Source organism: Leptosomus discolor, chromosome 1 (assembly GCF_034619465.1).
Source record: "Leptosomus discolor isolate bLepDis1 chromosome 1, bLepDis1.hap2, whole genome shotgun sequence".
NCBI lineage: Eukaryota > Metazoa > Chordata > Aves > Leptosomiformes > Leptosomidae > Leptosomus > Leptosomus discolor.
Genome location: NC_141391.1, coordinates 3,364,532 through 3,390,909, shown reverse-complemented (window position 1 = coordinate 3,390,909; position 26,378 = coordinate 3,364,532). Strand labels below are relative to the sequence as shown.

The following is a 26,378-nucleotide window of genomic DNA, read 5'->3' as shown; positions in this document are numbered from 1 at the left end:
AAAGGCTTTAACCATGGATTGAGTTTGGTGCTATAGAAATTTCTTACGCTCCTCTGCATGTGAGCTCTGCTTTTGCTCTTTAAAGCAATAAAAGTTCTTTTATTGCTTTAAAGAACAAACTGGAAAATGGTTAATCTGAACAATTCTGATTTTAAAGTAAGTTCAGGCTTGGCTCTGAACGTGTATTTTGTGGCCCAGGGCTGTTTGCAATAAGCAAGCATCACAGGAGCAGAGCATTCCTTGCCAATCCTCGTTCTGAGTCGTCTGTGAAATCTTGGCACCGTGTCCCAAGAACACTGTGTGGAAATAAAGCTTTTGTTTAACCTACTTGTGTGGGCTCCTTGAGGAGGTTATTGGCTGCCCAGCCAAATCTGCAATCTAGCTCCCCAAACACCATCACCACATAGAAAGCACTGGAGGGAATAATCATAGGTTGTTACCCAAATAAGGTGCCAAAGTTTATTCATGGAGAGATGTCGTTGAGGTTGCTTTGGTTGACTGCACCTGTCAGGACCACAACACAGTTGGGACAAGAGGGAAATATGACCTGATACTCATGGCAGATCCAGTCTGCAGGGTGACCCAGTGAATGCTGTTTCTCACACTACGGAGAGGAGGGATTAGCCTGAAAACCTCCTGCTCTCTACCCCTGCTGCTGCGGCTTTGTCCTGATGGCCGAGCGTTGGGAAGGATGCAGACTGTCCAGCACTGGTGTGTGTGGAGTGGGACAGGAGACACAAGAATAATGACCTCCTGACAAGTGAAGTTAGAAGACAAGAAGTCTTCACTTAGGTGGGATGAACCTGCCTTGGTTGTACATTCAGGCACTGTTGTCCACATGTGGCCAGCCAGCAGAAGATGGGCTGGTGGAAAGGAACTGTGGGGAAGTGGGGAAAGGAAAGATGGGGAGTCCTCTGGCTGTGGAGGGATAGTAGGTTTCCCATCCTGAGAGGTCTCCAGCAGATCATTTCCCATACCTGGAACAATAGAAGGCCCTGAGAATTGAGAGCAACGAACCTTGCATGGTGCTTCTGTGGACTTAGAAAAGGAAAAACATAAATGGATGCTCCTCAGAAAACAGCAGAGATACCTGGAAGATTAAACGACACGTGCCTGACACCCTTTCCTGCCACTGGAGTCAGCTAATAAACTGCCTTCCCTTCCCAAACACCCAAACTACATGGTAGGAATATCCCTGACCATAGACATGCCCTGAGATTGTTTGAGCTGGTGTTTGTTGGCCTAGGGACCACCGGTGGTAGCAATTTAACAGTTGAATCCAGCACCCAGGAACTTGTCAGTGGTTCAGATGGAGTTACCAAGAGACAGAAAGGCAGGCAAGTACTGCCACAGTCACTGGACAATGTGCTATAAATGGTGGGTTTGGACACTATGGACATCACCTCCATATTGCGTAATGCTACATGAGTCCGGGGACATGGTGTGCTCTTCCCCGTGCACGGCTTCAAAACACGATACAATGCAAATATGAAGTCAGGATAATAATCTATAGAAAAGCCTGAAGATCTCAAGAGCTGCAAGGGCTGAAGGCTGTTTTCCCAGAGGCCGAAGACTGTAGTTTCACTTGGAAATGCCGAGTGGTGAACGAAGGTGTTGAGATGAGAAGTTTCTCTGGTCCGCTTCCCTCTAGACATAGATAAACCCCATCAACATGAATACACCTTGAGAAGCCCCCTTAGCTGCCTTTCCCACTGTAATAGGTCATCCAAAGAGAAAAGGCTGGGAACACTGTTTTTAGGCAATATCTCTTATATTTACAGAAGTCCGAAGAGCTGCGATGTTGAACACACTTATCCTCACTCCCTCATGCCCAGGTGCTGGACGCATTTGTAGGATGTGTGGAGGGCTGCATGGCAAATCCCTCTGCTTTTTGCAGCTACAAAGGCAGGTGAGTGGAAATATGAGGTTGAATCCTGCCTGAACTGAAAATAAACCCCGCTGAAGGGCTGAAGGAATATATCTCCTCCAAGCTTTGCACCCAGGGCCACCTTTCTCTCCATGCCCTCCTGCTAACCCAGACTGGCGTTATGTAGGGAAAAGCACAGCCATGCTGCAGCAGTTATTTTTCTGCTGTCCTGTGGACCTGGAAAAACATTTTGCTCTTGATTTTATACAGCTCACTCAGTTTCAGCAGCATTTATTTATAGAGAGGGAAAGGACACATGAAGAGCTCACTGGTCTCTCCAAGGTGGAACAAATATTTGACTATACTACTATTATTTTCATGCTGAATTATTTTAGCGGAACTAAATTTTGACACAATCACAGTAGGTGGAAATTCTTCAGCATTAAAAAGACCAGCTACAGCCAATGGCAGTGATTATCTCCGACTCGCGTCTGTAACATTTGTATTCAAGGTACAATTCGGATGAAAGCATTTTCCACCATGTATGTCAATGTGTATGCATGTGTGCACACATATGTATATGTACATATAAATATGCGTATATGTCTATATATAAATACATATGCATGCATAAAATTAATCAGCAGCCGTTCACCACCAGAGGGCAGGCAAAGTATACGTAAATCAGTTCTCCTACGCACTCCCTGCACATGTCAGTAAGTGAATTGTTCAGTGGCCAGAAAGGTGTCACCAATGTTTTCTTTGACCACCTCCAACGACTTTCTTATCCTGAATCTCGAGCCTTATGACAACCTCGTATTGCACAATGTGCTGGCTAGTTTGTTTGTTTGCTTGTTTAGACATTCTCTGCGTTTTTCAAGGATGAAAAGGGCTGAGCTGGAAGCAGTCCACCCTCTGTTACCACAGGGAGAGTCACCATCACATGTGAAAGGTGAGGAGATTCCTCAGTGCTGTGGCTGAAAGATGAATGGATATTGGCGTGTGTGTGTCTGGCGAAATGGGAAGGTCAGTGGGAGCCTCCACTTTTCATTGGGCATAAGTTATCATTATTCCTTTGCAACCAGTGGATATTCACTGATGTACAGTAAAAGGACTGATCCCCTCTGGGGTGTGTCAAACATTTATCAAGACTGTCTTACCTGACAACCGAAAACAGCTCATAGTGCTGAATCCTAGGAACAGCTCATTGTCCTGAGTCCTAGGAACAGCTTATTTCATCCATTAAGATGTGAGGTGTGCTAGCAGGAACATGGACCTTCTGGAAAGGTACAATGAGCAAGGAAGAGCTTCTCTTCTTTTCACTCATTCAATGGAGAGGATAAAAATATGGAAGTCTTGACACCAGAAAGTAAATCCTAAGGAGCACAGTCCTCCAACTAGAGGATGCTTATGACATGGCACAGACAGACCTTCTAGATATGATGGGTCATGAGACCTGTTCTGTAAGGGTCATTGTCTAAAACCCAATGCCTTTGACCTGAGGAGGAAAAGGGATGTACACCCCAGAAGCTGCACCTCAATTTGCTAACACAGATCGTTGCATTTGTGTATAAGGCTTGGGTGTTGGAACTTGATGAACTTTAAGGTCTGTCCCAACACATTCTGTGATTCTGTGAGGTGTTCTATAGGTGTACAGAGGCTCCTCAGGACAGCAGGGCTTTGCTCAATGGGGTGATAGATGTCAGGCCCTCAAAGCAACAACAGAATGGCAGAGTCACTGATAATGTTTGTAACACGTCCAGAAATACCATCCCTAAGTGGCTTCTCCCAAGGCAACCTGGAAACTATTTTAAGTGATTGATATGTCCAACCTGGGTGGGAAAGCTGGGGTTTACACCAGCAGGAAGTATACCCACAACCAGCGAAAAATCCAGTTCTCTGCTTCCTGCTGAGAGAGGGACTCATTTCCTTTAGTTTTGAATCTGTGTCTGCATTAATCACTCACCACTCCCTTCATGTTCACAGGAGAAAGTAGGAGCTCCTTGGGGGTGACTGATCTGCTAGAGAATGAGATGAATCATGAGCAAGACAGGCTTCCATTTCCCTCCATGAGCTGTGAAGGATATCAAGATCAGTGGTTCGTTTGATAGATGCCGACCTTGCAGATGTCTACATTTGATCAAAGATACCATCTTTTTTGCCTATGACATCATTCTGGGGTTACAAATTTGTGTAAGAAAAAGGACACCAGGAGTTTACTCAGCTCATCAAGGCTGCTGCTGTAGCTTCTTCTACCCGTGCTTGGCAGGGGGGTGATGATACTACATGTTTGAGTGTAATTGTCTGTGCTTCTGTGTTGTCCATATTTCACCATTCCAGTGCACTACAGTTCCTAGTGGAAATGTAGCCCGTGCAATGGCTCCAAAGTTTTTGCTGGGTACATCCCACCTCTGTAATCTAGAAGGAGATGTTCAGCACCAAATTAAATTTTCAGTGTTTGGAAAAATCAGAGACTCATGAGCGGGATTAAAAAGGCATTGTTTCCTTCAGGTTGTTGCCCTACGTCTGCTTTCTCTCTCCACTGAAATAACTCTGATATTCCCCCGTGTTCCCAATGTACCCCCTGCTTCATTATTTGGTCTAGAGGGGTTGTTAAATGGTGCAGGTACCTTTCTCCTCCAGGAGTGTGTTCCACCTGAAGCACTGTACATGGGGACTGCCATGATGGACTGTGTCAGCACAGCAAGGAGCACGCTCAGGGGTAAAGCCAAGTTTTCAATATTTTTCCTTCATGAAAAAAAATCCAAAATACACCATTGGGGGTGGCAGTTAGATTATTCAAGAAAAGCCAACACAGTGAGCAGGAAGCAAAGACATTTTGGAAATAACCCAGAATCCAGCTGTGGACTACAAAAAAAAAATGCTTTCAGTAAGTGGTGACGTAGTGATGGATCAAGGGGCTATGGGAAGGATCAAAGGGTTTGAGGAATATGACAAAAATAGAGCATTTCTAGCTCATTTCTCTCCCTAGGATTATGGTTGAAACCTTCTTTTCTTTTCAGTGTTTGCCAAAAAATCAGCATAGAAGGAGCAAAAGACAGGGCAGATCACACTCTCAACTAACTGTGGTGAAACTCTTTTCCACAAGAGCTGAAAATTACCTGTTTCGTGATCAGCTTCAAGGCTTTGAAGATATAATGCCAGTAATCCCTTCGCTATAGCTTCCCTGCAGTAAGACAACACCTACCCAAAGTAAACACAGTAAAGAGGTGGAAAGAGAAGGGACCACAAAAAGGGAAAAATTATTATATCAATGATAGCTTGAAGTCATTTTTGCAAGATCCGAGTCAACAGCAGGGACTGAAAACACCAGGGGGAGAGATCAGCTTCCCTCTTCATTCTCCCACCCAAAAGAAAATGAAAAGAAGAAAGAAGAACGGATGATATTTAACACTTTGAATTGAGTAGGAGATCTAAAGAGAGAAATGATCTTTAACCCCACAGGGTCTTTTTAGAACAGACGACAGAGCGAAACGTTCTGCTGCTTGTTTGGCACCACCTGATTCATAGATCCTCCTGCTCTTGCAGTGGCAGGCAGGGATATGAGAAATATTTGCAAGGGAAACCACATCAGTCTCCTCTGGTTTGCATTTCAAGATAAACCAGATTTGTCATACGGAGTATAGTTTCCTGAACCTGTTGATAAAGCTGGGGATGTCTCAAGCACAGGCTAGAGGATGTCCCTGGAGACGTTAGGGGGGGCAGACAAAATCCAGACACACTTGAGAAATCTGGGTTGGATGGAGGCTGTCTTTGACCACCAGAGCTGGCAGGGCAAGTGCCAGGCAGAAGGTGTTAGTCCTTATTTCTCTCTTCTCGAGATGTGCACCTGGCAACTTTGTTTACAGGCCATACCTTGAAGTCTCACTGGGCAATGGTGTAAGTCTGAGGCCCGCAGCCATCAGAAAATAAAACCAGAGGACCCTGGAGACAGTTTTGGCCCCCCACAATGCAAACACAAATTCCGTTGCCCCATTTCAAACCCACCAAAACGATGGGACTCTCTGCAGCTCCTGTGGTATGCTTTTTCTTGACTGGGAGTTTCGCCCATATATTTTCCCTCTCTTTTTTCTCTTGCTGTCTTACCGCCCCATGTCCCAGCAACCCCCACATCTGGCCGTTGTTTTGGTCCCAACTGTATTTGTGTTATCTCCTGCGGTCTCTTACTCTGCATAAGGCCCTTATCACTAGAGTCACCTCATCTGTATCCTGCAGTGGTACTTGCTCACTCTGGGAGTTTCAACAATATCTGCCACTCCGTACAACACCCCTCAAGCACTCCACGAATGTCTCAAGCACTCTTATGTGCGTTTTCTTTCTTGTTCAATTTTCTAGCGCTGCCTGCCTAGGTTTTAAGCAGTGCCTGGGGATGGGCAGCCACCCAAGAGTGACGAAACGAGCCAGGACTGTGCCCATCCTGCAAATCACTGCACAGTAACATGGAGACAACTGACCCCTTCATAGCTAGTCACATCTGGCTGGGTGAGGGTGGAGTGTCCCAGGAGCACCAGACATGCATTTTTTACCCTGCTTTTCAGATTAATTTCACGGATACTCAGGTTACTGGTAACTGGTTCGGAGCTAGCTAAGGTACATCTCCTTTGCAGTTGTAAGTGGAGCTGTCCGCATCTTGCAATGGCAATATCTTCATGGCCCAAGGCCAGGTGGACCTGAGGAAGGTTGTGGTTGGTGTCGAAGAGGATTAAGCCAGCCCTAGTCGTGGGAGATGCCAAGAGCAGCATCTTCCTTGAGTTCGACTAAAGACACAGTGCCTGAGCCCTACAGGCACCATATGATGAGGCTGAGATGGGACAGGAACTACAGCTGACCTCGTGACCCGGACAATCCCCCCATCCAACTCACCACCAGCGTCAGCACCAAGGCAAGCCAAAATCCCGGCATGTAAACGTACATCATCAGCTCCCAGCACCAAACTTCCCTGAACAGCAGCAGGAACAGAAAAAGAGTGGCCAAAGCAAAGCTCTTGGCCCTCTTGGTCCACATTTATTTTTTTAAAAGAACAGGCTATAATCGGAGCTGGAGGAAATGGAGCATAAATATCAAACTTTGTTTAGTCTGGGGAAATATAATTTATAATTAGAGATGGGCATCCTGTTGACATGATACAACCTATTTTAAGCATGAGGTGAGCACATGGTCAACCTCTAATCTTTTGCAAGTGATTAAAAACTGCCAGTTCTTCTCTTCCTGGCTGGTTTCTTTTTTCTTTTATTTTCTTTTCTTTCTTTTTTTTTTTTTTTTTTTAAGAGTAATTTCTAAAAAGCAACTGGGCTAACGTCAGCTCAAGATAATGATGCTTATACTGGCAGTGATGCCTTGGAGCATCTCAGCAGCTGGGAGTTTTGCTTTCTGTTCATGCACTTCTGCTTGTCTCCCTGCCAGCCCCACCGACCAAGCCCGCTCATCTCTCCCATGGAAGAGGAATCCCATGAGACTTGGAGGAGTTGAGCCTATGGCAGCACATGGCCCAGGGTTGACTTTGTGTGACCAACACTGATCTGTGGCCTTTTTTTTTTTTTTTTTCAAGTGGGATTTGCCAGTTGCCACATCCTGCTGCCCTAGTGTGGAGGCGTGCAGTATTTGTGCCTGGCAGGTACCAGCAGAATCATTGCAGGATTGATGCTTGTAAGCAGTTTTGGAGGCATGATGCTACAAGTCTTCAGGGTGTGGCGTTCCTCCCTGTGTCCTCAGGTTCTTTCATGGGGTATGCATGGGTACATCGATGCTGTCAGATAACCTGGCTCCCCACAGTCAGCCACACTGAGGGTTAGCTCTCTCATGGGCACCCTTCCCCACCAAACCAGCTTGTTCCCTCCAAGCTGGGTGTAGTTCTGGCGTTTCCTTCAGGGCCTGCATCAGGTTTGGCTGCTTCTGCTCTGCACAGTCCTCCTACACTATTCCAGTGGGCTTTGCACGCTGTCCCCACTTTATTCAAGGCACTCTGAAAGAAAGGTTAACAGTGAAACAATGACATCAGGGCTGTGGGGCCACCATCCAGAGATGGATATCTGAGTGCTACACCTGGACATAGCCAACTTGCTCTAGAGAAGGGCCAGGTCTGTGCAGATCAGGCCAGGGACCACCTCCTGGGAGAGACATCTTTAGTGGGAGAGATGTAACTGGAGAAGCATCAGCACTCAGGTGTCACTGGGAATCAGCCACAGGTTGACCAGAGTCTTCTGCAGCCCACACACCAGAGATGGAGGTCTAACAACAGCAGGATCTGTGGCAATAATTCCTTCTGCTTCCATATGAGTCTGAAATTTATTGTCAGGAGACTTCTTGTCCTTTCTGTGATAGGCCATTTTCCTATTAGCTAGCCACGCATCACTTGGAAAATACAACTGGACCTGTCTCTAAGCAGCAAGTCCACAGCTATCCTCCAGGCTTGGTTGTTGTGACATCAGGTTGGCCTGGCGTGGTGACAGGAGGGGATACAACATGTTCTTTTGCCTCGGTGAATCCTCTTTATGGGTCAGTCCCAGCCAAATACGCTAGCATGGACTAACAGGCAACTTTTGGCTTGGGTAGGAGGTGTACATCAACACATCAGTGTCGAGCTCATGCCTAACCAGACAGCGCAGCCATATTTACTAGGCATGGTGCCACAAGGTGGAGGGGTAGTGGACAGCTAGTTTAGGCATTGCACAGGGTTGTCGGGGCCATAAGCTCGCTCCTTGGTACTGCCCTGTATTCTTGGAGCACCTGTGTCCCCTACAAGTGCTATTCTGAAGACATCACTAAGGATTTGGGACTGCTGTACAGAAGTAAGCTTCTCCAAAGGATCTGCTTCTGTTGCTAAGGCAAGTCAATAAGAGATCATTTACTTGTTAATTGTTAAGCCATTTGGCCTTTAATAAATGTACATATACAGCTATACATGTACACAGGCAATAGCTATTGCAGTAATAAAATCATTATTGTTTACTCCTTTAACATTATGTACATGTCACTATTAAATTTATTATCCTTGTTACATACTTATTGCATCAACATGTGCAAAATATATTTACTGAGATATTTAACGAACCACATCTTTTACATCTGTAGCCGTTTTCATCTTGAGTCTCCCAGTACGCTGCAGATCTGAGGTAACTGACTCACAGGAGCTGGTGTGCTACAGAAAATGAACAGCAACCTGTTGCAAAGAAGCGAAGGCTGGGAGCTGGCACATGTTTAGCAGAATCCACAAAGCCGGTTAGCGCATGACATGGGAGGATATGGCTTTTATCTGATTTTAATAAGCAGATCCAAGAAAGCAGGACAGAATTGATGCTGTCCAGGAGAAGGGAGTCAGAACCTCATATTTTTTGGTGAAAGTCATTGGCCATCATTGTACATCTTGGTGCAAAGCGGGGAAAATAAAGGTGTGCGAAGAGGTGTGCTGGAGCCACACCTCTCCTCCAAGGGGGAGGTCACTTGGTGGAGGTGATCCTCATGCACCTATGGGAGAGGGCAGGATGTTTGCAGTGATCCCCGGTGCCTGTGGGAGCTCCCTGGTGGGGTGGCCCAGGGGAGGTCAGGTCCTAGGTAGTGAAGGTGAGACTTGGTTTGGTCCTAAGACACCCACGCAGGAGCTGGCAAAACCCTATCAGAGGCTCATTCTCCTGCAAACTAGCAGGTGACACCAGTGGACACTGGTCCAGATATCAGGACACTTCTAAGCAGAAGAAGGCAACGCGGGCAGTGTGAGGTCTCACACCGATTTACACGAGAGCGTGGCTTCTGAGATAAAAGGGAGTTTCACACCCAAGGAAAAGAAATAAAAATCCATCCCGTTGCCCTTTTTAGAAGGCATTTATTTTATTACCCATTCAAGCATTAAATTGAATTTCTTCTTTCCCCCAAGGGTATGTGTGGCCATCCCACCGCTGTGCCACAAAGACACGCCTGAGCTGTTGGGACAACCAACGCGATGTGTTTGCCCTACTGCGATGCTTCCCCCCCCCGATATACCCTTTCCCTACGTACCCCATCCTTCACGGACTTGGAGTTGAAGGTTTACAGCCAGCTCAGTCCCCATGATTTACCCCAGCCCCGGAGAGCTCTGCCCCCAAGAACCTGCAGGTCCATGTGGCTGAAAGCATGCGCTCGCATCTGTGGGACAGGCACAGCAAACTTCAGAGACAAGCACGTGTCCCCGAAGCCTGCAGAGGGGACTTTTTGTGGTATTCACAGACTGTTTCGTGTGTCAATACGAGAGGAGCGTAATTACCAGCTGAGAAACTGCAGGAAATAAGCCAAGGTTGAATGAACGAAATGGAAAATAAAAAGAAGCGCAGAGGACACACACATTTTAAAACTATTACGGAGGTATGTATTCACGTGCTTGTGGGAGCCTGGGAATATATAAGAGCTCATGACTGCAAAGGAATGAATTCAAGGACCAGTCTATGGGGAGTATTTTTTTTCCCTGTGACTTCAAACTTCTCTCGGAGCTCACAGAGTTTTAGTCAGCTGGCATGCAACAGAGGTACGACTTCCCCAAGGAAACTCTTCCTCGGCTTGCGCTGGAAAGGCTGCTGGGAGAGTCCGGGAGGCAGAAGGCTGCAAGCAGAGGCGAAACCTCCTCCTCCTCCTCCTCCTCCAGCCACAGAGCAGGTACGTGGAGACGCGTGCGAAACCGGGAGCCTGCTGGAAAGTTGAGCTTTCGACTGCGGGAGAGATGGGGGCTCTGGTGACTTAGAGCTGCAGCTTTTAAAAATAACACAGATGAGCAAGGTACAGTATAAATAAAACATACTGTGTTTATGAATAGGCTGAGGTACTGCCTAAACACACTGTGTAGATGGCTTTGTCCACACAGCTGTATATTTAATCCATCAGGGACTTGCACTGCAGCGAGTTAGATCCTTTACGTTAAGGAGGCACCGGTTAGTTTATAACAATACGGTTGTCATATGCCTGCTTTGTTATTATTCTCCATGTTTACAGTAATGGAAGATGGGGAGATGGGGTTGTTTTTTTTTTTTTCCTTTCTTCACAGGACTTTAGTCTATTTATGGTGTTACTGCATTGTAACGCTCTGAACCAGGAGTGCTGCAGAGATCAGCATTGTGCGCTGATTAAATGCTGCTCGCCCAGCTCTTCGACACTGAATCCTAATATAGCCTTGGGCAAATCACACAGTCCCTGGGTAAAACGGGCAAAATGCTGTTTAGCTCTTCTGCTCTTCTCACTATCAGCGCTGTCATTGAACTCTCCCTGTTGGAGCACGAGGTGTGAGATGGCAGGGTTATTTTTCTGCTCTTAAGATCCTGACAGCTTGAATGTCACCTTGGGTGAAGGATGAGTTACTGATAGTGTTCTGCTGCATCTGGACTGTTAGCATGAGGAATTAATGTTTAGAACGTATTTGGAAATTGTAAAGTTTTAGAAAATCCTCATTTATATATAAGCCAGATACTGTTGTATTTTTTAATAAAGGTACAAATATGTTTCCCTTAAATAGAAGCCAAAGTTTGGCTTTTCACAACAGTGGAAATGTGTTTTTCTAGTAAGGTGTAATCATTTCAACTTTAAAATCATGTTATTACTCTAAAATGATGAATTCCTTTCGTTTTCAATTACAAAAAATTCACAGTCGGTCACTTCTTTTTAAAGCAGATGGTTACAGCTTAGTGACTCTGTCAGTGCTTGGCCTTTTACTAACACAATGATGGATGGATTCAAGGGGGGGTATCAGCATCATGTAAGTCAAATCTATCAGAAATAATTTTCCTTGCTTCATTTTATCTCCTGTTGGATCATGTGAATTGAGTACACTTTTTCTCAAACACTGACTCCACTGTCAGTAAAAGAAAAATTGCTGAATTAAAAGTCGATTTTTCTCTCTTTTTGCTGCCTTTAAGTTAAAGCTGGTGAGAAAAGATTTTTGTTTTGGTTCCTGAATTTGAGTTTCTCCAGGAATTTTGTTCTCCAGGGAGAGTATTTCATGTTCAGATAGTTTAATCTGCAAATGCCAGTACATGACACTTTTTGTTGATGGAAGTGTTTTCATTTTCCCATCTGCTGCTGTCCCTTTGCGCAGTCCCTCAGGCTGGTGGGTTTCACACAATTCTCATTCATTTACATTTTCACTTTCACAGAGAGAGCGAAAAAAAGGGGGGAACTGGCTAAAACTTGTGTGTCCAATTAATTGGAAACGATTTTTGGTGGGGAAATGCTGTTGGCTGAACACCCGATAGAGGTGCACGTAGAGAGAGGACAGAGAGAGACAGAAGGCAGGCAGCAGCTTCAAAAGAAGGGAGAAAAGCCATGTTGAGATTACAGGAGACGTAGGAGCCCTTATTTTGGTGTGTGGACTTGACACCAGAGAGGCAGGAGGCTGCATCTGCCCATGAGAGACCAAGCGCAGTGCAGATGGCACAAGCAAACCGAACCAGGAGAGGCAGGTCCTGGAGATGTTGTTGGGTCTCAGGAGCTGGAGGTGTGCCTCCTTCTCAAAGGCTGTGGCTGAGGATGGCATGGGCTATTTATTTTTTTAATTGGGTTAATATTGATGTTGTCTCCAGCTCCCTGGTGGGATGAATCACCAGGGAGCTATTCCAGTCGAAAGGGAGCAAGACTCGTCCCACTGCCGCCCGTGCAGTTCAGACCCACTTTCTAAGGCGGGAGCTTGTTTTGTTTACTTCTCTGGAGAGTTTGGTTCATGCAGCTCGACACAGGACTCAACCCAAAAGCAGTGCCTTAGAAAGCAGCAGCGTTATGGATGGACAGACTCCAAAAGGTCTGGAGGTTCAAGACACATAATCGTCAAGACATATTCTTGTTTATCTGAAACCCTTGGGAACCTGCAGCAGATTATGGACCAGCTCGTGAGAGGCAGTGCCTGGGATTTGCTTTTTCTTCTTGCTCTGGGCCAGTCTGGGAAGAGGGTTTGGAGGAGAGGAGAGGTCTGACAAGGTGCCCCCAGCTTTGGGTGACACGGGGTGAAATCCAGCTGATGTTGGCAGAAACCAAACGGACAGTGGTTGCTGAGGAGACCACAGGAAAATCAGGAAGGGCCTGATTTCACAGAGTCACGGGTGCAATCCCTTTAGCATCAACGGGATGGGACAGCCCTTGCTGTTTTGTGCAGGTGGGGAAAAGAGCTTCATTCTCCAACCTGTCCGATGGAGATAACCCAACCTGTCCAACAGAGGCAACCCTTGCTCTGCAGATGTGGCTACCAAGGACATAACATGTAATGTTTCAACAACACTTTAAGGTGTAAACACAAAAATATTGAAAACGGGAAGTCAGCCAAATACTTCAGGGTCTTTGAAACTATTTGCTGTCAGATCCCCTTTAGGAAAGGGCAAAGATGGTAAGGGCAGCGCTGACCTTTCCCAGCATGGCTGGTGTCCTCTAAGGCTGTGGGTTTAATGAAGCAAAGTCCTGAGCAGCAGAATCAGTGCATGCCCTTCCCTCCTGTTTTGGCATTTGTTTCTGTCCAGGCTCTTCTTCACAGTTCAGCTGGCACAGCTGCTTGGCCGCTCAGTGAAACAGCTTGAGGACCAGAACTGGCTTTTTAAAAAGCACAACCAACAAAAGCCCTGCTATTTTTATCTGCAAATCCAAACTTTCCAAAGTGCTCTGAATATCCAGGTGTATGAAATTGTGAAGCTGCAGTCATCCAGGGCGCTCACTACTCTTCATTACAGGCATGATATATGTATTCCACCTCCAAATCCAAGCAAAATATCCTTTTTTTTTTAAAAAAAAGTATTTTTCTTTTCTTGAGGACCTCATCTATTTGAGGTTTTTCCTTGCGCAAGTGTCTGTGCATTGCAAGTGCTATTGTACTCTGCTGACAAGGCGAACTCTAAACCCAGAGCCTCCAAAAGGCATTTAAACCTCTGGACACCACAACAGTCCCCAGCTTCAGCATACGATTCCTGCTTACCCCAAGGGGATTGCAGATGGAGGGCTTGACTCTTGGGAGTGTGCTAAAGGGATCAAGTGAAAAAACAGCACTGCAGCCAGCTCCGAACAAGGGAAGCTGAAGACACTAAGTGCTCGGGGGAAGGTGAGCAAAACTAGTCTGATGAGAGCCCATTTAAGGGGAACCTGTCCAGGGTTGTGATGCTCTCGCTGGCAGACTGTTCTCCTGGGAGCTAAATGTGGATTTTTCTATCCATTGCACATAATCATGCCCTCTCCTGCCCGCACACACACGGCTACCTCTTCATAGGATTCGTGCCTCTCATTTCGGGGCGCATTGCAATGCAAACGAGATGCTAAGAGCCCAGCTCTTTGACGTATAATTTCAACCATGGGAAAAATGCATTGCAACAGTCCAGGCCTGTGAGGCTGGGAGAAAGCAACAGCGACATCTATGCAAAGGTGGATTTTCCAGAAGCAGGAATTAATTAGCAAAAGGAAGTGAGGAAACCAGCAATTAGACAGCTGCTCCAGCCCTAGAGGGCAGCACAAAATAATAAATAAAAAGCTGAACTCGAAGACCATCTGAAATCATCCGCATGACAAAAGCACCGGTTTTGCAATGGGAAGTTTTTACTAGCCTGTCCGGTCGATTGAGCGCTATGTACTGTCTGCCAAAAATTCAGCAGCTCATCCAGATGTTCATACCCCCCTGCCTTTATCAATCTCCCTAATTCCTGCCTCCTGCCATGAAAACCCTCAGAGTCAGGTGCGTTGTAGCTGACACTGAACACCCATCCTGCCAACAGACTGCTGTCACGCTCTGATTAGTGGGACCACTGCGAAGAGAAAGAGTTATTTCTTCCAGGACAGGTTTCCAGATTCTGGGCTTTATATTTATCAGCTGTGAATTTGAGACCTTTAATCCTCAAGCGCTGTTTTCCTAACGATGCAGAGAGTGATTTAGGTGCAGGGTAGGAGGCTGCAACCCTCCAGGAATGTAACTCGCGGACACAAAACCCGAAAGTAAACACACTGCCTTGCACGCAGCTAAACAATGGCATCGGCAACGATAAGTCACTTATTCCCCTGAGCAAACCCATGGCCTGATCCTGATAATTTCTCTGGCAAAAATCCCCCTTGTTTCTCAACGCCTGCCCCGAGGAAGGGCTTCAGGATGCTGCACAGTAGCTGACTCCGTCCGGAACACAGCGGTGGCTAGGACCCAGCAAGAGCCTGGAGAAGAGTCCGGAGGAAGACAAGCAACATAATTTAAAGCAGACACTGTCCCAAATAAGGTTGCTTCCCTGAAAATGCCTTTGTTCTGAAGTTACGAGTGAGTCCCGAATGGGTGAATGTGAAGCTGAAGAACGATTTCATCGGTACCAGGACTGAACCGGTTTTGAAGAGCTGGATATGCTTTTTAAAGACATGATAAGCAGTGCTTGGGGATGCGAGAAACCCTTGAAACAAGGTAAATGTGAAATACCCCCTCTTTTTAACCCTGAAGGCTCTAACTTAGCCAAGAGTCTTGTGTGAAAAAGGATCAGACCCTGGGGAGTTCGGTTTGTGTTATGTGTGCTCTCTTGTATTTAACCTCTCTTTGACACAGAACATCCTTGTTAATTGTCTAAGCGGTAACAAAAATTATCTTTGAGGGAAATTTGGAAGATGCTGCTGTTGTTAGCTACAAGCAACATTTATGGAGTGATTTCAGGGATAATATTGTAATAGAGATGGAAGCAAATGTTGTTCCGGAGCGGGAACTGGGCAAACTGGGACTAAACCTTGATTATTCCACGGTTTTAAATGTGTCTTGGGGCAAATCACTGCTCTTCTCTGCCTTTGCCCTCCCATCTGTTAAGTGGATATGCTGACGTGGTTTGAGTATCACACTTTTTTTCTAGATGCTAAATTATTTGACCCCCTTAATAGGACTCCTTGAGGGTGTTACTCACTGAAATCACCTGTATTTTTCAGCTGTAGATAGCTATGGGTGACATTGAAGCACCGTGATGGAAAGCTGTGACATTGAATTGGGTTCAGAGCTCAGTCATGCTCTGAGGTACGCTGGGATTTTTATCACAGCTGCCAGTGGGAGCAAATTGGCACCGAGCACAAAGCTGCTTCAACCCCGGGAAAGCCTCAGAGCAATAAAACCTCCTTTAGGTTGAGTTGCTGCTACTGCTGCTCTCAGACTGTTTTTGTAAGCTGTGGTTAGAGACATCAGTGCCAGTGCCAGCAGGCACGGCTTAGTGGTGGTGTTCTCTGACACCAGGGCAATGGGGGTCCTGTGAGCCCCGAGCTCTGCACTGGGAGAGGTTGGGAGGGGGCTGAGACCTTCAAAGAGGGCAGAGAGGAGGGGGACACAGTGCTGTGTTGTGCTAGGGATTGCCAAGGAGGGTCTAAAGGTTGTTTGGAGAAAAGCTAGGCAGGAAAAGCTCATCAGCTGGACAGCTGAACTGAAAGACACCTTGGAAAGGGAATCTCCATGAGCAAGGAGGTTGTGCTGGATGGAGTCCATGAGGTCTCGTGTTGAAAGAGACCACCATGTCCTAGGGCTTCAGGGTGCGACAGCCACCTTAGAAACACCTTGAGGGACAGCGTCCTTGCTTACTACAGATCTGTCTTGCACACCAAGGCATTAAATCACATTTTTATGGTCAAATACAACAGTTTCCCAGCTGCTTTATAAACTTAAAATTTAGGAAGTTTCAAAGCATGTTAAGAACATGGATCGTGTCCAGTTTTTTATTTAAGAACCAAAGGGACCATTGTTTGCACTGGCAGTGTGACAAGAGAAGACATCGCAGAGCACATGGGATGCACGCTGTCCATCAGGGTGGTGCCCTGTTGTGGGTAATATCTATGGAGATTTCCTCAGCTTAATTCATCAGATCTGAACAGAAATACTTTCCATTTGGGGGCCCTGAGTAAAGCCTTGTAATCATCTGCATGTTTATCTTTTCTCTCAATTCCAGCAAACTAATACCCAAATGATAAAACTCACTTTCTCCTCCTTAGAGGACGCACCCACTCCTCTAAGCCTGGGGAATGAGGAACAGAGGGGGTATAACAGAGACATTATAGGTGGTAATATCAGCAATTCTTCCTTCCATAGGATGATTTTGGTGTATTTTGCAAATATTAATTAAAAGGGTTGAGAATTAATGTCATTGGTCTTGTTTTAGAGAGAGGGAACAGACTTCCGATCCTTCTACTGAGTCCCAAAGACAAACTCCAAGCTCTTTCACCTTGGGGTCCCAGATCATCATCCATCACTAGTTGTTTCACTGAACAAGAAGGGACGTGCAATCTGAAAATAGGGTAGCTGTGGTCTAAGCCTCCCAAGTTTCTCTCTTCATAGTACATATCTCCTTTCTCTGGAAAGTTAAGGGACGAGCAGATTCTCATACTGAACTGTTGGCATGGCTGTTCAGCAATTGCCATTACTGCACGGAAGCATGGCCATCAGCTGCATCCCTCAAACAGTGACTAAGTGGAGGGATCCCCACCAGCTGGGAATGATCCCATCTCCCATCTCCTTTTTTTCCAGCCTCCTGACGTTCTGTGGGTGGAAGCCGCTGACTAACAGTACGTTGATGCCGAGTTTTGGCGGCCCATGCACATAGGATTGGTGTGCACTTGGAGCTTGCCAGATGCAGGCTTGCTGCTGGAAAGACTTAAGAGCAGTGCTAGCTAAGCACTGCTCCATGGCTTCCAGTTGGGAGCTGGTGTGTGTTTCACCAGCTCTGGATGCAGGCAGGAGCAGCTCAGATCTGCCTGCAAGAAGCCATACAAATACAGATTCGGCATGTTTGCAACAGTGACTGTCATAAAGAAGTGATATGTGGAGTTCATATCCGTTCTGACCACAGCCAGAGACCTCATTAGTGTCCATCTAGAAAAAGACCATTTGAAGAATGAATGCTTTTGCTTGGCTTTGTTTGCATTTTTCTCCCATTGCCCAGTGACAGGCCTCCTAGTGTTGTTTGCTTCTTTTGCAGTTATTTCTATACATTTTTCTGGAGTGCTTTCCAACCAACTAAACTCTGATGAATCCTTCATTTCACACAAATTCATTCCAATTTATATCTGTTGCTTTGTAAGGCATCTGCTTTCAAATGTATTTAAAAGCCTACCCATACCTGGGATGTATAAAATGGTAAACCAACCGTTGGACAAAAAATTCTCAGTCCATTTTTTAAGCTGTTTATATTAACTCAACAAATCTGGATCAATATGTAAAAGCTCTTTGACACTCTGGGATGAAAGGAGTGGAAAACGCTGTGGACGGAAATGGAAACTCTTCCCAATGCTTGTTGTTTCTGAGTGGCACCCATTCACTTTGCTCAGGACTTGGCAACTCTGAACTCCAGCCTAGCTGAAAGTATCTGAGCTGCTTCTATGGGGAGAGTGAAGGTAACTCAGTTTTCAGTGGTTGTTTTTCTCCATTATGCCAAACACACTACCCAGCTTGAGCATCTGGACTTTATTGGGTGGCCTGGGTACCATCTAGGCAGCAGCTGAAATCACACTGGGGCAATCCCATGAAGTGCCTTGGACCTTCCTTTCAAGGCCTCATACAAATCTCTCTTTTTCCCACCGGGTTCAGAAGGATGCAAAGGTGGTACATAGGTAGGTCTTAAGTGCTGTAGGCTCAGAGATGAGTTAATTTATTGCGCTGCTTGTGTGCTTCTCCATGTCAGGCGATGATCTGGTGTCAGCTTTTGCACGCATCAACCCCTGTGTCACATTTGAAATCTAACCATAATTACTTTTACCTGCAGAATCATGAAACTGTACGTCATCTTCTTCCTGGCAGTGGTGAACAGAGGGACCTCTAACTATCAGCCCACAGAGGGGATGTCCTGTGAAATGGTAAGGCTGCCTCCCGACTCAGGCCCCTTGAGATCCTGGATGAGGTTGGGAGTCCCTTGTTACAGGCACTGCAAAAGCGGGAATGGTCTCTGGGAAGGGAAACCGCCCCCGCCAGGACCAGACTCTCCGTGATGGCAGAGATGGGCTTTGCTGGGTTAGTGGATGCTCAGCAGCCTGTTCTCAGGCTATGTCCCTGCTGTAGCAACAGCACATAAAAGGTGGGGGGAAGAAGAAGGGTCATTATCTTCATTTTTTTTCTAAGGGGGAACAGACTACAAGAAATTTGACCTGATTTCCCCAAGACTGTACAGTGATTCTGTGGCTGAGACAAAGAAAGACCTAAAATCAACTCCTTTATACCAGGCCTAAGTTCTTTGTGCTTTAAATAAAGGATCTGAGACATACCCATATACCAGCCCTTTTGCAATAACAGGGAGACTGACCTCTTCTGCCCTGACACAACATTGCTGCCAGGGGAGCTGTTCTTGATTTCTGCTGGAGGTAAAAGAACTGACAAAGCCTCTCGCTCCAGTACAAAATTTGCTCTTTGAATTTTTTGCAGGCACCTGGTGCAATATCATAAATGTTATTCACAGCTGAACTTTCTCCCTTCCCTATCCAAGTGCTTCTGACTGTAACAGGCCGTTTAAAAATACTTGTTGTTTTTTTTTTTTTTCCTGAACATTGAAGCGGTTCAGCACAAATCCTCAAGAATTTCCAAAATAGGGAAAAAAAATAATTTGCTAGCTGTACACATTGCCCTTATGGGACTCATTCCATTCCTGCCCACCCTGCCGTATTGCTGTACTTCCTGAATTCCAGAGAAATTAAGACCTAGTGTATATATAAAGATCTTGGGAAGGTGACTGGGTAGTTCGGTTCACTGGCTGGAGAGAGAAGACTGATGAAGACACTGTAAACATGACAGCTCAGGTCCCATGTATCATAGTCACATGAAGGCTCGGCGAGACATGCAATAATCCAAGCAGATTCATCCCGTCCGATTTCTTGATGGGTCACAGATCAGGCTGATTGCTGAGAAGTAAACACATGCTTGTTTCCACCACTCCACTGTAAACTGCTTTTATCAAGCCAGCAACTCAAGGCTCTATGCAACTAGGCTGGGACAAATTTGGCCCCGACAGAATATACGCTGCTTTTGGGGGCTGGGATGCCCATCTGGTATAAATTAACAGCTCAGCATCGCTAATGTCAATGTTGATCATCTTCTTCCTTCACTGGGCCTTTGGTCCAGTGGAAAGAGGAGGGTGTAAATCCAAACACAGCTCAAAGAAAGAGGGAGCTACTGGATTAGTTGATGGGTCCATTGGGAGTCCTCCTTACTTCACATGATTATTTTTCACCACAGCCACAGTGTTTTACATGGTACTTTCCCTGTGGCGACACCTTTAGAATAGCAAAGGCTCAGAAATGGAAACTTTCATCCCAGATCTCACAGGAGAGGCATGAGTCAGAAACCTGAGCCCCTCTCTGACTCACTGCTGGTGCTCCTGTCATTGCACCACAGTCTTATAAAAGAGGTTTTAGGAAGTAAACAGTCCCTACCAGACCCCTGTTGCGGGAGAGAGCTGCACTGATTACACAAGCTACTGCATATAGAATCGTAGAATCATTCAGGTTGGAAAAGACCTCTGAGATCATTGAGTCGAGCCACCAACCCTACTCTACCAAGGACACCCCTAAACCATATCTCCAAGCACCACATCTAAATAACCTTTAAACACATTAAGGGATGGTGACTCCACCTCCCAGGGCAGCTTGTTCCAATACCTGACAAACTTTTCAGTGAAAAATTTTTCCTAATGTCAAGCCTAAACCTACCCTGGTACAGCTTGAGTCTGTTCCCTCTTGTTCTATCATTAATTATCTGTGAGAAGAAACCAGAACCTACCTTTCTACAGTGTCCTCTCGGGTAGTTGTAGTGAGCAATAAGGTCTCCCGTCAGCCTCCTCTTCTCCAGGCTGAACACCCTCAGCTCCCTCAGCCGCCTCTCACCAGACCTGTTCTCCAGATCCTTCACCAACTTCGTTGCCCTTCTCTGGACACGCTCCAGCACCTCAGTGTCCTTCTTGCAGTGAGGGGCCCAAAACCGCGCACAGGATTCGAGGTGCAGCCTCACCAGTGCTGTGTACAGAGGCACGATCACCTCCCTGCTCCTGCTGGCCACACTATTCCTAATACAAGCCAGGATGCCATTGGCTTTTTTGGCCACCTGGGCACACTGCTGGCTCATGTTCAGCCACTTGTTAACCAGCACCCCCAGGTCCTTTTCCCCCAGGCAGCTTTCCAGCCCCTCATCCCCCAGCCTGTAGAGCTGTGTGGGGTTGTGGTGACCCCAGTGCAGGACCCGGCACTTGGCCTTGTTGAAGCTCATATGGTTGGCCTTGGCCCATCAATCCAGCCTGCCCAGGTCCCTCTGCAGAGCCTCCCTACCCTCGAGCAGCTCAACACTCCCACCTAACTTAGTGTCGTCTGCAAACTTGCTAAGGGTGCATTCTATCCCTTTGTCAAGATCATTGATAAATATGTTAAACAGAATCTACCTGTTTGCAAGATAACAAGGCACAGGAGGTTCTTCCTAACTCACTTTGCCTTCCAGGGAGAGGAGCTTCAACTAATTTTACCTCCCAAAGAAAGATGTTTCTGCTAATTCATGTCAACTGGCAAAGGAGGAGCTTTCAGATAATTTTTAGAAGGGAAGGGGTTTTAGCAAATTATATCTTACCTTTCATTGAGGTGATGCAAGAACATGGCCATAGCCGATTATCACAGGTCAGCTGGTATGTGGTACCAGGGCAAACGGCTAAGGTTTGTTTGTGTAGCTGAGCCTTCGCCTGGGCAGCTCTTCTAGAGAATGGGCACGGACACCGTGCAAGTGCAAGTCAGTGCCAAGTGGCTCCAGTCCGAATTCTTTGGTTCAAATTCTCACGAGTTGATACAGAAGAATAAGAGTGGAGACTTGGATCCAGCTGCTCTGTTTGTAGGGCTCTTATGAACGTGGGGGACAACTTCCACCCAGTGCTGGGCAGTGAAGAACTGGGTTCAGAATCCAAATGATGCTCAACTTCTGGGCTGTTGGGACATTTTTTTCATGAGCACCTGAGTGGGACCAGACACCAAAGGGACCGAGTGTTCCCCACCCTGCAGTGCTTCTTGCCAACGGACTTCAAGCAAACCGGTGGCAGCACTGGCAGAGATGATGAAGTCAGAACATGAGACTGGCAAAAACCTCTTTTCCAGCCTCAGGCTGCCACCCACTGGGCTGTGGGATGGGAGGAGCAGAGATAACACAAACAGATGCTGTTTGCTCCATCCCACTGAGATGTGCTTCATCTTTTCATCCTAGTGCTGATGAGAATAAAATTAATGGAGTCTGAGCCTCAGGGGAGAAAAGATGGTGCAGAACAGACGAGATGGTAAGAAATTCAGTGAGGATCAAAATAGTCAGTGAAAAAGAATGAAAGTTTAGAAAACAAGACAGGAGGGGAATTTTTTTAAGAAAAAATGGTGGACAGTGGGAGGTATAGATTTTATCAGCCCCTTTTATCACTGGGAGTTTTCAGTGGATGCAGATTAAGGGCCCAGTCCTGCAAGATATGTACTGAACTGAGACTGACCCCTCCCCCATCGACTTTGGTGAAAACCAACCAGCTGGCGTCGAGGGGTGTTGGATCAGGATTTTGCTAAGACGCTGGATGCCCAGAGGGAGTGGAGGGACAAGGGAAGTTCCACCTGAACACGAGGAGAAACTTCTTTTCTTTGAGGGTGGCAGAGCACTGGAACAGGCTGCCCAGAGAGGCTGTGGAGTCTCCTTCTCTGGAGATATTCAAAACCCACATGGATGCTGTCCTGTGTGACCTGCTGTAGGTGAACCTGCTTTAGCAGGGGGTTGGACTAGATGATCTCCAGAGGTCCCTTCCAACCCCCACCATTCTGTGATTCTGTGACTCTGGGACTGCGGAACAGCCTGTGTATATCCAGAGTTTGGACGAGCACTTACACTTCTCTGGCACATTTTTGTGCAGTTTCCAAAACTCACATGACGCAAAAGACATTCACAAAATGCTGACTATTGCCCCACTTCTCCTGAGGGAGACAGACCTGCCACTTCAGTCGCCTAAAGGCTCACATGAAACAGATGGGGTTTAATATTTTTTACTTTTAATGTTTCTTTAATGTCTGAATAACTTTGCGTCATGGAATCTGGATTCTGCTTCTCGACAGAAGTTAAGTTTCAACAGATTTTTTTTCTTGCTGTTATTTCTGATCTTTCTACAAACAGTACATGACCCAGTCACCTAAATACATTCATAACAACAGTTTTACTCCAGTAAATTAAATGCTGCCTAAGCCCTTTGCATTTCACTTCCTCCCGCTGCTGTATGTTCTCCTTAATAACAAAATAGTTTGACATTTATGCAAGGATGATCATATTCATGTTTCCAATGTTCTTATGGACACACATTCCAAATTTTGCTCTGGACACAGGTTCAGTCCTAGCTGCAATTAAACAGGCATGCATCTAGAAGATGAATTTGACTTTGACACTTGGGTTTTTTCTCTACCCTGCTGCTGACAATTGGACTGAAAAGGCACGACCCTCACTGCACATTACAGCTTTTTTCCTCTCAAAAGCTGGCTTTACATTGTCTTTTCCATGTTGTATCACGGGTGTCTTGTGGGGGTGGGTTCATAAGGTGTGCTGCCCATACAAGAAGGGGGGAAATGTTGTCTTAGGGAAAGGATGAACATGGATCATAAAAGCAGGAAGAGTCTGGAGATTTGCATCAGAAAATTTTCAGTTGTTGAATGACCCTATTGGTTAAAGATACATTGCTTAACTAAGCCATGGCTAAAGGAAGACATGATCAAATATCTGAGGGTGTGACTAAGAGGGAAAGAGATGTTTCTTATGTTATAGGATCCTTATACATTTCTCTATCTCCTTGGGACCTATGCTGCCAACAGAGTGAAGCTCTTCTAAGTAGTACTTACCATTGCATGTAGAGTTTGCAAAATCTAATGCAGCAACGAAGCTGATAAAATTAAACATCAGAACAAAAGTAAGGAAGTGGTGATTGATTGCAATGGAAAGAGGGCAAAACTCCTTCACTTGGGACTATTGAAATGACTTGGGACTATTGAAATGAGCCCAGGGGAAAGGTACAAAAAAAGGAGAACAATTAGTAGGTATCACATGCAGATAAAACTCTCTACCATTGTAAGTCAGAAATGTCCTTAAAATTAAATGAGTGCTGTTAGCTGCAAAGAAACATTTGGATTGTTGTTCTTGCTGTCTGAATGCTCAGAGAAAGTAGTGTGATCAGTGTTTCAGAAGAAGGATCTTCCTGGATGCTGAATGTTATTTTCTTGATATTTCGTGTAAAGATGTTTTTCGTTTGTCACGTGACAACCCCTTTTCTCTCTTTTTCTGGCAGGCAAACTCGCAGGCATTTTGCCACAACAAAGACCTCCACCAAATCCCTCGTGAGCTCCATCTGAATGTAAACAAAATAGATCTGTCTGGAAATCTGATTCAAAGCATCCCTGAAATGCCGTTATCATTTTACACTTCCCTCCAGTGCCTGGATTTAAGCTCTAACCAGATAAGTTTCATCACACCTGGAGTCTTTGCACACATGACGAGTTTGCTGGAAATAAATTTAGCCAGCAATCACTTATATGAGCTTGCTCAGAATGGGACAGAGGGGATTGGACTTTTACCCAAGGTGGAAATACTGGACTTGTCCCACAACAGTCTGTACAATGGAATGGCTGAATATTTCATTAAACAAGCTCCAGCACTGCGGTATCTTTCTTTGGCAGACAACAGTATTATAATGATATCACACAAGATGTTTCAGGGATCTCCCAATCTTGTGGAGATAGATCTTCAGAGCAATATCATAATGGAAATAGAAGAAGGTGCTTTTGAGACTCTAGTGAACCTTTCCAAACTCAATCTCTCCATGAATTCAATTACTTGCATCTCTGATTTCAACCTCAGGCAGCTGGAGATACTTGACCTTAGCAGGAATAGCATTGAGACCTTCCACACCACAAAATCAGATGATGAATATAGCTTAAGATGTTTGGATCTGAGTGAAAACAAACTGCTTCACTTCCCAGTCTTCCCCCAGGTAAATAAGCTGGTAACTCTGAATTTATCAAAGAATTTAATCCAGCTCACGGCTGAATCCTCTCATAAGAAAATGGACTATATGGAAAATGAATGGCTAGATGCTTCTTTTCATCTTCTTGATCAGAAGGAAAGTAGAAACAGAAGTTCTGTTTATTTATCCCAGCTTGTATATTTAGACTTAAGTTATAATGAAATCAAATCCATTCCAGATGAGTTCTTTGAATCAATGTTGTCCCTTCACACCCTTAATCTCAGCAAAAACTGTCTTCAGGCATTTGCAGTAACTTATGACAGTACATTGATCTCCCTGACTGTCCTCGACTTGAGCTACAATGCTTTGCAGAACCTTCTTCTAGATGTTGGCACATTGTCAAATTTGAAGGAGCTCTATATTCAAAACAACCATCTTCAGACCCTGCAGTTTGATATCTTCTCAAGTCTTCCTAGCCTCAGACTGCTTAATCTACAGAGCAATAATATCAGCCTTTGCAGCATGTACTCAGGATTAGCTAAGCAAAGACTTGCTGGAGAGGAAAGCGGTTGTGTATCTTTTGTGGATTCTTCTACTCTTCAGTACTTGTACCTAGCTGACAACATGCTGAACATCCTACCAGCATACACTTTCTACAAGACTCCTCTGATTGTCTTGGATCTCTCCATGAACCCCGGACTGAAAATAGAAGTTAAAGCATTATCAGGACTGGAAAACTCTCTGGAATATTTGTATTTACATGGCAATAACCTGATAGATTTAAATATTGACTTGCCTTGTTTTAGTCACCTTAAACATTTAAACCTTTCTGAAAATCAGCTGAACTGGCTGCCTAAGTGGGGTAGTGACTCTCCACTGGAAGTTCTGGACCTACGGAACAATAGGTTTAGTACATTACAGAACAGCAATATTTTAGCATTAGAAAATTCCCTTAAAAACTTATATCTCACTGGGAACCCACTTGACTGCTGTGGAAACATCTGGCTCTCATCAATGATCCAGAACAAAAATGTCCAGATCCCCAACGTGGAGCACTTAACGTGCCAGTACACACAGAACTTTGGGTACCAGGAAGAAATGCACATGGAGAACATTAGACCAGAAGACTGTGAAAAGGAGGATCTGAAGAAAATCAACTTCCTTATTATATTAACATTTGTGTTGGTTTTATCCGTGATCATTATTGGCGTGGGTTCATTTTTTTGCTTCCGCAGGCAAAACTTTAGCCATCAGTTTAAAGCATAGGGACACAAAATGCCTTGAAAATCAAGAAATCAGGTGCTACACTGCCAGTGTGTAGAAATGAAGGGTAAAATTCTCATCTTTGATTTTTAACTGTGGATTTTAAGATGGTTTCAAAGTGCCCCTGAACTGCACCACTATAGTGCTCTGGGTTCCAGGGACGGAAAGGAGAATTTGCCATGTTTTGCACTTGCTTCATTCACAAGCAGATCTGCTTAAAAAGTTTACACAGTGGTAGAAGAAGCCCGTGTAAAGTCCTGCTGTTATTTTGAGGGATGTGTAACTTAAACGAGACCAAAAGAAAAAGTCCTCTAAGGTCTTGAGAC

General features: G+C 45.5%; 1 protein-coding gene across 1 annotated transcript; it reads left to right on the top strand.

Annotated features, from left to right (window-relative positions):
• The first annotated feature begins 15,225 nt into the window (after positions 1-15,225).
• On the top strand, positions 15,226-26,055 carry LRRC32 (leucine rich repeat containing 32). The gene is made up of 3 exons (XM_009957181.2): positions 15,226-15,248; positions 18,565-18,655; positions 24,115-26,055. Exons 1-3 carry the CDS (start codon positions 15,226-15,228, stop codon positions 26,053-26,055), a joined length of 2,055 nt encoding a protein of 684 aa, XP_009955483.2.
• The last annotated feature ends 323 nt before the right edge of the window (positions 26,056-26,378 follow it).

Excerpts from the sequence above, each read along its gene's own strand:
- LRRC32 (XM_009957181.2), top strand. The coding sequence starts at position 15,226 with ATGCGAGAAACCCTTGAAACAAG. Across the intron at positions 15,249-18,564 it reads CGAGAAACCCTTGAAACAAG|AATCATGAAACTGTACGTCA; the intron begins GTAAATGTGAAA and ends TTTTACCTGCAG. Across the intron at positions 18,656-24,114 it reads AGGGGATGTCCTGTGAAATG|GCAAACTCGCAGGCATTTTG; the intron begins GTAAGGCTGCCT and ends TTTTTCTGGCAG.